General features: G+C 38.4%; 1 protein-coding gene across 3 annotated transcripts in view; it reads left to right on the top strand.

Moving 5' to 3' along the window:
- Positions 1-12,654, top strand: part of FGF14 (fibroblast growth factor 14) — a gene marked incomplete at both ends in the record, with an annotated part of 614,821 nt that overhangs the window by 494,376 nt on the left and 107,791 nt on the right. For 2 of the 3 annotated variants that reach the window (XM_082859498.1, XM_082859499.1), the window contains 2 exons: positions 5,871-5,981; positions 11,973-12,076. In XM_082859498.1, the coding sequence (XP_082715624.1) occupies positions 5,871-5,981; positions 11,973-12,076 (215 nt within the window). The remainder of the gene's footprint in view (positions 1-5,870; positions 5,982-11,972; positions 12,077-12,654) is intronic. The other variant, XM_082859500.1, reaches the window with a different exon arrangement.

Raw genomic sequence — 12,654 nt, 5'->3', positions numbered from 1 at the left:
ATTTTCACAATGTTGATTCTTCCAATCCAAGAACATGGTATATCTCTCCATCTATTTGTATCATCTTTAATTTCTTTCATCAGTGTCTTATAATTTTCTGCATACAGGCCTTTTGTCTCCTTAGGTAGGTTTATTCCTAGATATTTTATTCTTTTTGTTGCAATGGTAAATGGGAGTGTTTTCTTGATTTCACTTTCAGATTTTTCATCATTAGTGTATAGGAATGCAAGAGATTTCTGTGCATTAATTTTGTATCCTGCTACTTTACCAAATTCATTGATTAGCTCTAGTAGTTTTCTGGTAGCATCTTTAGGATTCTCTATGTATAGGATCATGTCATCTGCAAAGAGTGACAGCTTTACTTCTTCTTTTCCGATTTGGATTCCTTTTATTTCCTTTTCTTCTCTGATTGCCATGGCTAAAACTTCCAAAACTATGTTGAATAAGAGTGATGAGAGTGGGCAACCTTGTCTTGTTCCTGATCTTAGTGGAAATGCTTTCAGTTTTTCACCATTGAGGACGATGTTGGCTGTGGGTTTGTCATATATGGCCTTTATTATGTTGAGGAAAGTTCCCTCTATGCCTACTTTCTGCAGGGTTTTTATCATAAATGGGTGTTGAATTTTGTCAAAAGCTTTCTCTGCATCTCTTGAGATGATCATATGGTTTTTCTCCTTCAATTTGTTAATATGGTGTATCACGTTGATTGATTTGCGTATATTGAAGAATCCTTGCATTCCTGGAATAAACCCCACTTGATCATGGTGTATGATCCTTTTAATGTGCTGTTGGATTCTGTTTGCTAGTATTTTGTTGAGGATTTTTGCATCTATGTTCATCAGTGATATTGGCCTGTAGTTTTCTTTCTTTGTGACATCCTTGTCTGGTTTTGGTATCAGGGTGATGGTGGCCTCGTAGAATGAGCTGGGGAGTGTTCCTCCCTCTGCTATATTTTGGAAGAGTTTGAGAAGGATAGGTGATAGCTCTTCTCTAAATGTTTGATAAAATTCACCTGTGAAGCCATCTGGTCCTGGGCTTTTGCTTGTTGGAAGATTTTTAATCACAGTTTCAATTTCAGTGCTTGTGATTGGTCTGTTCATATTTTCTATTTCTTCCTGATTCAGTCTTGGCAGGTTATGCCTTTCTAAGAATTTGTCCATTTCTTCCAGGTTGTCCATTTTATTGGCATAGAGTTGCTTGTAGTAATCTCTCATGATCTTTTGTATTTCTGCAGTGTCAGTTGTTACTTCTCCTTTTTCAATTCTAATTCTATTGATTTCAGTCTTCTCCCTTTTTTTCTTGATGAGTCTGGCTAATCGTTTATCAATTTTGTTTATCCTTTTAAAGAACCAGCTTTTAGTTTTATTGATCTTTGCTATCTTTCCTTCATTTCTTTTTCATTTATTTCTGATCTGATTTTTATGATTTCTTTCCTTCTGCTACCTTTGGGGTTTTTTTGTTCTTCTTTCTCTAATTGCTTTAGGTGCAAGGTTAGGTTGTTTATTCGAGATGTTTCCTGTTTCTTAAGGTAGGATTCTATTGCTATAAACATCCCTCTTAGAACTGCTTTTGCTGCATCCCATAGATTTTTGAGTTGTCGTGTCTCCACCATCATTTGTTTCTAGGTATTTTTTGATTTCCTCTTTGGTTTCTTCAGTGATCACTTCGTTATTAAGTAGTGTATTGTTTAGGCTCCATGTGTTTGTATTTCTTACAGATCTTTTCCTGTAATTGATATCTAGTCTCATAGCGTTGTGGTTGGAAAAGATACTTGATACAATTTCAGTTTTCTTAAATTTACCAAGGCTTGACTTGTGACCCAAGGTATGATCTATCCTGGAGAATGTTCCATGAGTACTTGAGAAAAATGTGTATTCTGTTGTTTTTGGATGGAATGTACTCTAAATATCAATTAAGTCCATCTCGTTTAATGTATCATTTAAAGCTTGTGTTTCCTTATTTATTTTCATTTTGGATGATCTGTCCATTGGTGAAAGTGGGGTGTTAAAGTCCCCTACTATGAATGTGTTACTGTCGATTTCCCCTTTTATGACTGTTAGTATTTGCCTTAGGTATTGAGGTGCTCCTATGTTGGGTGCATAAATATTTACAATGGTTATATCTTCTTCTTGGATCGATCCGTTGATCATTATGTAGTGTCCTTCTTTGTCTCTTCTAATAGTCTTTATTTTAAGTCTATTTTGTCTGATATGAGAATTGCTACTCCAGCTTTCTTTTGGTTTCCATTTGCATGAAATACCTTTTTCCATCCCCTTACTTTCAGTCTGTATGTGCCTCTAGGTCTGAAGTGGGTCTCTTGTAGACAGCAAATATATGGGTCTTGTTTTTGTATCCATTCAGCCAATCTGTGTCTTTTGGTGGGAGCATTTAGTCCATTTACATTTAAGGTAATTATCGATATGTATGTTCCCATTCCCATTTTCTTAATTGTTTCGGGTTCGTTTTTGTAGGTCTTTTCCTTCTGTTGTGTTTCTTGCCTAGAGAAGTTCCTTTAGCAGTTGTTGTAGAGCTGGTTTGGTGGTGCTGAACTCTCTCAGCTTTTCCTTGTCTGTAAAGGTTTTAATTTCTCCATCAAATCTGAATGAGATCCTTGCTGGGTAGAGTAATCTTGGTTGCAGGTTTTTCTCCTTCATCACTTTCAATATGTCTTGCCAGTCCCTTCTGGCTTGCAGAGTTTCTGCTGAAAGATCAGCTGTTAACCTTATGGGGATTCCCTTGTGTGTTATTTGTTGTTTTTCCCTTGCTGCTTTTAATTGCTTTCTTTGTATTTAATTTTTGACAGTTTGATTAATATGTGTCTTGGCGTATTTCTCCTTGGATTTATCCTGTATGGGACTCTCTGTGCTTCCTGGACTTGATTAACTATTTCCTTTCCCATATTAGGGAAGTTTTCAACTATAATCTCTTCAAATATTTTCCCAGTCCCTTTCTTTTTCTCTTCTTCTTCTGGAACCCCTATAATTTGAATGTTGGTGCGTTTAATGTCCCAGAGGTCTCTGAGACTGTCCTCAGTTCTTTTCATTCTGCTCTGCATTAGTTTTTTCCACTATTTTATCTTCCCGGTCACTTATCCGTTCTTCTGCCTCAGTTATTCTGCTATTGATCCCATCTAGAGTATTTTGCATTTCATTTATTGTGTTGTTCATCATTGTTTGTTTCATCTTTAGTTCTTCTAGGTCCTTGTTAAATGTTTCTTGCATTTTGTCTATTCTATTTCCAAGATTTGGATCATCTTTACTATCATTATTCTGAATTCTTTTTCAGGTAGACTGCCTATTTCCTCTTCATTTGTTAGGTCTGGTGGGTTTTTATCTTGCTCCTTCATCTGCTGTGTGTTCTTCTGTCTTCTCATTTTGCTTATCTTACCGTGTTTGGGGTCTCCTTTTTGCAGGCTGAAGGTTCGTAGTTCCTGTTGTTTTTCGTGTCTGCCCCCAGTGGCTAAGGTTGGTTCAGTGGGTTGTGTAGGCTTCCTGGTGGAGGGTACTAGTGCCTGTGTTCTGGTGGACGAGGCTGGATGTTGTCTCTCTGGTGGGCAGGTCCACGTCTGGTGGTGTGTTTTAGGGTGTCTGTGGACTTATTATGATGTTAGGCAGCCTCTCTGCTAATGGGTGGGGTTGTGTTCCTGTTTTGCTAGTTGTTTGGCATAGGGTGTCCAGCACTGTAGCTTGCTGGTGTTGAGATGGAGATCTCTGGGAGATTTTCGCCGTTTGATATTATGTGCAGTTGGGAGGCCTCTTGTGGACCAGTGTCCTGAAGTTGGTTCTCCCACGTCAGAGGCACAGCACTAACTCCTGGCTGCAGCACCAAGAGCCTTTCATCCACAGGGCTCCTTAATTTGGGATGATTCGTTGTCTATTCATGTATTCCACAGATGCAGGGTACATCAAGTTGATTGTGGAGCTTTAATCCGCTGCTTCCGTGGCTGCTGGGAGAGATTTCCCTTTCTCTTCTTTGTTCTCACAGCTCCCAGGGGCTCAGCTTTGGATTTGGCCCCACCTGTGCGTGTAGGTCGCCGGAGGGCGTCTGTTCTTTGCTCAGACCGGACGGGGTTAAAGGAGCCTCTGATTCGGAGGCTCCGGCTCACTCGGGGGGGGGGGGGGGGGGGGGAGGGAGGGTCACGGAGTGCGGGGCGGGCCTGCGGCGGCAGAGGCCCGCGTGATGTTGCGCCGGCGTGACGTCGCGCCAGCCTGAGGCGCGCCGTGCGTTCTCCCGGAGGAGTTGTCCCTGGATCCCGGAACCCTGGCAGCGGCGGGCTGCACAGGCTCCCCGGAAGGGGGGGTGTGGATAGTGACCTGTGTTCGCACAGAGGCTTCTTGGTGGCGGCAGCAGCAGCCTTAGCGTCTCATCCCCGTCTCTGGGGTCCGCACTTTTAGCCGCGGCTCGCGCCTGTCTCTGGAACTCCTTTAAGCAGCGCTCTGAATCCCCTCTCCTCGCACACCAGGAAACAAAGAGGGAAGAAAAAGTCTCTTGCCTCTTCGGCAGGTCCAGACTTTTCCCCGGACTCCCTCCCGGCTAGCCGCGGTGCACTAACGCCCTGCAGGCTGTGTTCACGCCGCCAACCCCAGTCCTCTCCCGGCGCTCCGACCGAAGCCCGAGCCTCAGCTCCCAGCCCCGCCCGCCCCGGCGGGGGAGCAGACAAGCCTCTCGGGCTGGTGAGTGCCGGTCGGCCCTGATCCTCTGTGCTGGAATCTCTCGGTTTTGCCCTCCGCACCCCTTTTGCTGTGCTCTCCTCCGCGGCTCCGAAGCTCCCCCACTCCGCCACCCGCAGTCTCCGCCCGCGAAGGGGCTTCCTAGTGTGTGGACACTTTTCCTCCTTCACAGCTCCCTCCCGCTGGTGCAGGACCCGTCCCTATCCTTTTGTCTCTGTTTATTTTTTTCTTTTGTCCTAACCAGGTACGTGGGGGGTTTCTTGCCTTTTGGGAGGTCTGAGATCTTCTGCCAGCGTTCAGTAGGTGTTCTGTAGGAGTTGTTCCACGTGTAGATGTATTTCTGGTGTATCTGTCCCCTTTTGGTTTTAATAAACTTCCACTGCCCTCAACCTCAAGCCATTTGGGCCAAGAATCAAAAGCCATATTGTACAATTTTACTGTCCTTTTTAGTTATATAAGTTATATAGGATTATCTTTTTAATTCATCTAATTGGTCTAGATTATGGCCAGAGAGCTTAGTTTTGTTATTGTGTCTTGCCCTGAGTTCAGAAGTTGATTTACACATTTTCCTATGGATCACACATAAGTACACAGATGTTTCTGTGCAAGTTAGGGTGACCATTTAGACATCAAGGAAACACCCTCCATATCAGGGCTTTTTCTAAGAATGTGTACCAAATGTTAGTGTGACTTTTTTTTTAATACAGCTTTTTCACATTTTGGAATTCCTTGTCAAATTAAGTAAAAAGCCTTTAACAATGTTGCTTGTTAAAGAAGTCTTTAACAAGGTTAAGAAGCCTTTAACAAGGTTCTTAAAGCCAGAAGTTTGCAAAACTCTTGTCCTGCCATCCTGAATCATATTAGTTTAAACTATTAAGCTAGTTAGTTTAGGACTTAAGTAATAACTAAACTAACAAATTAAGTAGTTTAATCTTTTAAGTAACCAACCATTTAAATACACACATATCAGTTTCATAAAATGACCTATTAGCTTCAGCTGATGACTGCAGTTTCTTCACCTTCTTTGATTAGCATCTTCCAGGTTTGAGAAATACAGAGACATCTGGGAAACATAAAATAAAAGGTGCTATGTCCATAAAATACCCTCTTACTTCTGAAAATGAAAGAAAAGAAACAGAAAAGAAAAAAATTCAGTTGTGACACATTGTGAGGCTTATGACCACTATGTTTGCCTTTCAGATCCCCAGCTCAAGGGTATAGTGACCAGGTTATATTGCAGGCAAGGCTACTACTTGCAAATGCACCCCGATGGAGCTCTCGATGGAACCAAGGATGACAGCACTAATTCTAGTAAGTGACAACCTCAGGCCACCAGTGAACACAATTGGTAGAAGATACACTGCTACTTAAATGACTTTTAAAAATACACTTGCAAATATTGGGTTATGTTCATTCAGTTTTACAAATGTTACACAATTTTACTTGGACCACATGGCTGGAAATATTCATAGAGCCACAAAAGAAACCTGTCATTTTAAGAGACGTATTAGTTAATCTTTTCAGTTTTTTTTTCCAAACAATTGTCATATCCAGCATTATTGTTACTTTAATCTCATTATCATCAAAGTCAAGTAACTACACTAACACATTCAGGTGAAAGTTGATTACATGTTTACTTTGGAAGTTTTATCTTTATTAGGCCTGTAGCTTCTTAATGATAACTGGAAATTCAAGAGTTACAAGGATTAGTTGTTTCACATAATAGAAATGTTATGTTTCAAATAATAAAAATATTATTTTAAAAATTCTTTGTGTTCAACAAGAAAAGATAATATCTTTCTTTATAGAGAGAACATGAAGGCTGTGTGCTTTTAAATGCATTGTACAAATTGTTTATTTGATAAAATTGGGTCTGTGCTTTTATTTATTTTTTTAAATTAAAAAGCCACCCACTTTCCCTTGTTTTAATGTCTGTCTTCATTTTACTATTTCTTTATATATAACTTTTCTTTGTATTTTTATTCTAGTGCCCAGCCTTCTTGTTCAATTGTGTTTTCCTTTCCCATTTTCTGTTCATATTGGCCTCTGATTCCCTTTAGTTTAGCACATCATTTCTAAAATAGACACACTTTTTATTGCTCAGGAGAATTAGTGAAAAGCAAAAATTGATTTTATTAGAAATATTTAATCACATATTACTAGTAGATATGAATCTTTTCATTGATTTATCATTTATCCTTCATATACAGAACATCATTCTATGGAAAGAAGGAGGCTTTGAATACATATAACCAAATTATAGATTCTTCCTGTTTTAAATTCTAGTAATCAACTGTTGAGAAGCACTGATTCTGAGAGCAGCTAATGATATAGACTATTTTTGCATTTGGTGTTGCTAAGTGAAATATCAATATTTTCCCGGCCATTGTGTTTATATTTTAGAGTTTGGATGTCACTTCATTTTTAATTTTTCTTTCAATTTTAAATGTTTTCTTTGTTTATCTACATTCTCCTCCTATTCAATGTTTAATCTTTTCCTCTCTTTGTTTATATTATGTCATCCTTTTGTACTTTAAATTTTTCCCTGTCCTATTTGTTCATTGATTTTTGTTCGCTTTATTTCCTCTTTAGATTTAGAAAAAGAGAAGGTAAAGCAATTCAGATACAGAGAAGAAAGAGAAGACATTTTTATTCATAAGACTGATGTCAAACATTGTTTACTTTTTGGGATTTTGATATTAGGTTGAACTTTTAAAATCATCAGCACTTGACCATCTTTGACCTACAAAAGATGTCAGTTTCTTCTGATTCATGTTAATACGTATATATCTGCTCATTTTCCTTTCCCCACTTTTAACTCCTTACCCATTCTTTGACAAAACGCATTCTCTTTTTCTTACATCTTACAGTCATGGGGGTCATGGACTTTAGAGACTCCTAAGTTCTGATGTCTTCAATGTCCTCTGATTTTCTTCAGCCAGAGTCTAGTAGAGCACGAGAACAAGTTTTCCATAACTATGGTTATGATAAGAGCTATGACACTGATTAATCAGACTAGAGGTTGATGCCATCCATTTTGACAAAGTTTTCAAGAAAGGAAATATACTATAGCCGTATGAAAATGCTGCTTAGTTGGACTTCCTGGGAAAATAATTTCCCTCAAACAAATGGTTTATGAGTTTTTTCCCTACCTTCTCCTTTTGTTTTTGTAATGCCAGACAAATTGGTTATTTTTCATTATGGACTCAATATCGAGTTAAGAAGTGTCAAGTAGACACTGTCTTTTAAAAGCATATTGCTTCACAATTGAGTAAGCAGCACAATATTTCCTAAATTGTGAAAGTACAGATGTAGACATTATACACACACGTGATTATAGCTGGTTATCTGCATAATGTTAAACACTAGACTGGAAAGCTGAGATAGTAAAAGATACTAGACCTTCTGTTCCTGAATGTGTGAGGCTGCTTTCCTCCTGTTGTGTAACTGCACCGGAGGAACAAGAATCTCTGGGTGGCTCGTGAAATCCTTTCTAATCCCCTCAGATACTGGTGAGGAACAGTTCTGGGAACTAAGCAGGAACAGGAGCCCCAGTGGACAAGCAAATCAGAACCAAATCAGAGTGACCTCACTAGAGGGATTTCGATTCCTATGCAAAGATCTGGCCCACGGTTTCTTTTCTTACAAGTTACCATTGCATTTTATGTGCCCTTTAAGCCAGTTAGGTTAGTTTCTTCACCATTTCAACATTTGCAAAGACAAAGCAGAACAGAATAAAACAGTCTGAGATAAATGTTTCCTTCTCAAAAGGTTATAAAAATTGGATGATTGTAAAATTTAATAAAATTTGGCAGATTGTAGCAGCTTTATAAAAGCAACGGGAATTACTAATTAACTCTACTTTTGTGTACTATCACGATCTTAATTGAAAAACACAGTTTTTTAGGATGAATTTTAAGATATTTTCTTTTCTCTGGTTTATCACAGTAATCTTCTACTCCTAGGGAAATGGTTAGCCCTGAAAAGTGTTCTTTAGAAATGGGGGTGAGCATCAGAGATGCTGACAGACAGGTCCTCATTAGAGCACTGCCCTTTTTTCTTGAGTAAGGCTATGATGTAATAATTCACAAACACATTCCATTTTTTTATATTTCTCTGAATGCAAAACAAGGATTAGTCATCTATAGATAGGAAAAATAAAGAGAAATAACCTACACGTCACCCTGATGCCATCCCAAAAGTCATCAAATGACAAAACTGAGGCTTGAATCTTCCAATTTTCGTGATTTGAGCTCAATAAATAGCCCACTACTAAATATGAGATTACTTAAAACTAGGTAAAGTCGAACCAACCTGCTCAGCTTCCTTTGTCAAAAAATTTAAATGTGTTGGAAAGGAGAAAGGCCTGCAGGCGAACCTGATACTAACGTCCTCTCAGGCTTAACAGCTTGAGATCTAGAACTATCTGGGCAAGAAAATGGTCCTAGTAGAGAGGTACTGGAGCAACTCACCTGCTTACCTAGGCTTGCACGTGCCCTGGAAAGATCTTTCACAAAAGGTAGTGAGCACCTGGCTTACCTCATCACCACACTCATTTTCCGGGGTGTGTTTCTTTAAAATTCTTAGAGTTTCCCTTCTATCTACTAAAGGTCAGCATTACCATGACTATGGTATTTGATTAGGGAGTGGTTTTCTTCCCCAGTTTGCTTCTGGGGATGCCCCGGGGTTTTTCCTGTGCTCTTAAACTTCTCTGTCCCCATTACCAGATACTGCAAGCAGAAAAGGACTATAGAAATATCCATATGCAATAACTATTGCAAGATCAAAGCCTCATACAAACCAATCCCTCTCACCTTAGAAGTTCCCAACCTGATAACTTGCTGTTTGAAAATGGCCGGTCACTCACAGTGCCCACTCCCCGAAAGGCCTTAGGAGGGTGTTTCTTACCTTGGCTGTAGGTCGGGGTCATTTGAGGAGCGTTTGTTTTTAAAAATTCGTTGTGCCCTAAACCCACTCCCAGAGACTGATTTAATTCCATTGGTCTGGAGTTGGGCATGGCCATCCTATTTTATGAATACAGCTAGTTTTAAAGTGCAGCCAGGGTTGAATGAAATTCACTATTCTGTGGAGACTGGAGTGTTCCGCAGAATGAACAAAGTAGCATGGACATCTTCATTATTCTTACTCCCCTAGGTCTTGTGATATTGCTTTATAATTATGTTATATACAAAAAGTGAAAAAAATGTAATGATGTTTCATTTAATGTAGGTATCTGTGGTTTTGATTAGCACCATGGTTCAGTCATGGTCAGCTCTGAATAGGCTTCCATGTTACGGTGGTTCTATGGATTCACTTTCCGTTTTCATCCTGTAAATTGTAATAACTATTATTTTAATTATTATTCAGGTCACAACCAAAATCCTAGGGAGGGGGACAGTTTTTTTTTAGTACAGTCATTTTAGACTGTCTTCTATAATTTTCCTCTTTCCCATACTGTATTATTTTAGTGAGTTCCTGATGCACTTACCTTCTAGGATTATTCCATCTGGCCTATATCAATTATATGGTACCTACAAATACCATTAGATATGTATGAAGGTTAGAATAGTTAAGTTTGAATAGGTTAGGATAGAATAGTTTGCATGGATAGATGTACAATTATGGTTTTCAAAAAAACTTTTGCACATAAATCAGGAATTACCCTATGATGCCCATCCTTTCAAAATATAAGGGAGATGGGACAGTTCAGGTATTATAGAAAACAGTGAAAATGGCCAATGGCTTTCTCCCATGAAGAAGGAATACTGAGAGTTACCATGACACAAATACTCAATAAATCCACACTCACGTTTAATATTAACTAATAGAAATAAGCAAACAGAAGCCTTGTTCCTCCATAAGAATATCATAAGCCCCTAGAATCCAACAGAAGACAGTCCAGTGTTAGTTTGCATCATGAAAGCTAATATCCACCTAACCATATATACCCCTGAGTGTTCTTGCAGGATAATTTTCTAGGGCCATGGCCTGCCATTTTCCTTTCATCATCTGAGTAGCACAGACATCTTGAGATCTCAAGATCAGTAATAGGTAATAATTGGAAGAGAGGGCATAATTTTCCCGTACCCTATTCAGAGAAAACATGTGCCTTGGAATTAAATAGAACACAATTTAGAAAGTCCATTTAAAATTATGTACTGAGTAAACCTATCGATTTAAGTCAAAATTGCCCACATTTTTGAAACTATGTATCTTTTGTGGAATAAAGGTGAGAGCCTTAACCTAAGATATTTTACTTGTACATTTACTGCGACATTTTAGTGTTTTCATTGCCTCTTCTGGCCTGGTTCTATTACTTAGAATTAGACTTGAATTAAGAACTAGAATGGGAGCAGATAACCTCCCATAATTAACAGTTATCTTATAAATGTGTCTCTGATAAAATCTCCAAAATCATCCGGCAGTTCTCACCAAGAATGGTGCTAGAATACCCGCTACACAGTCACATGTAACCATGGCATGGAAATGCATTATTAAGGATGTTAAGACTTTTTTTAAAAAAATCAGTGATAACATTGCTGTCTGCACAATGTAAAATATATGTAAAAATACATTTCTGTCAATAAGAGAAGAAACAGAACATGGAAACATGAGTTTTTATCTCTGTCGTGGGTAAAATTGAATACTTTTCCCTCTTTGTTTTAGTTTTCACTCATAGTTTTATGAACTATTAATAAAGAAAATTATCTATGAAATTTGCATGCCATTCAGTTTGATTAGTTCTTTCTAAATTTAGCACATTGGCAGGTGTGCATCATTTCTGGGCTCTGCTGGCATATCATGTTGGTTCTGCAAGAGTAATTTAGTTTTGGAATTACCTTTTAAACTTCTTGCCTGTCCTACATTGCAGTGATGAAGCAAACCTTCTACTTAAAAGACCAGAATAAACACTCAACTTGGGCTCTTAAAATTCTGCTTTTTCAGAATCTTCGTAGCTTATTTCTTTTGGTATCAAATGGTGTCAGAGACTGTGATACTATAATCACGATTACAGGCTTGATTGTAGAATCACAATTACAGGCTTGATTCTGTTTATTATGCCATCAGTTCTTCAGAATGCTATAGGGAGACTGCTAAGATCTATAAATTGGAGCTCAAGTGCAAATTTTACTTGTAACAGAAACTTCTTAAATAGAGTAACAAAAGTTAATGAATTGGAACTTCTCAGAAGGTTGTAAGAAACATAATGTTTCTCAAATAGAACAAATGAGACAGAGAAAAGTGATGGGGATGCTTTGCTTCTTCCTGCCCTTTGGTGACAGACTGTCTTTCTCTTAACAGCACTGTTCAACCTCATACCAGTGGGACTGCGCGTCGTGGCCATCCAGGGAGTGAAAACAGGGTTGTATATAGCCATGAATGGAGAAGGTTACCTCTACCCATCGGTAAGTAGCGTGCCCAAGATATTGGCCATTCATTCAATGTCTGCAAAATAGCGAGAGCATCAACCACAAAAGTGAGAAAGTTCTGTCTCATGACTCTCATTTTTGCTTTAGTATTTGACCTTTACTGCAGTGCTGTAGGAGCTATTAATTCATTAGTCATCAGTGTTTGATAATATCAGTGTATCAAGTGGAAGAGTTATATCACCTCTTAAAATTGTGCGTTTGCATATTTTTATATGTCCCAGTTCACAGAAAATTGAGCAATTTTGAAAGCGTTGATATTGATATAATCTTTTTCTACTGTTTAGAATTGTGCTTGTCTTAGGGAGTTTCTTGTAAAAGATTATTGTATAAAAAGAAACAGAATAAATGGGAATTCTACAAAAGTAAATTTAGGAGAGATTAGTTCTTTTAAAAGTGAGAATTCAGATTGAGTAAATGCTTTATTGGGAAAATAATTCTATTATCAAAATATATATTGCATTTAAATTTAAGCAAGTCTCGGTTTTGTGTTAATGTGTACTAGTAGCTGGGCACCTTCTAGTCTCTTCTGTAATATTTACTGTTTACAAATAGTT

This window comes from Leucopleurus acutus (assembly GCF_964270905.1).
Source record: "Leucopleurus acutus genome assembly, chromosome: 18".
Lineage (NCBI taxonomy): Eukaryota > Metazoa > Chordata > Mammalia > Artiodactyla > Delphinidae > Leucopleurus > Leucopleurus acutus.
Note: the sequence above shows the minus strand (reverse complement) of the source record. Positions and strands in the feature narration are given on the sequence as shown.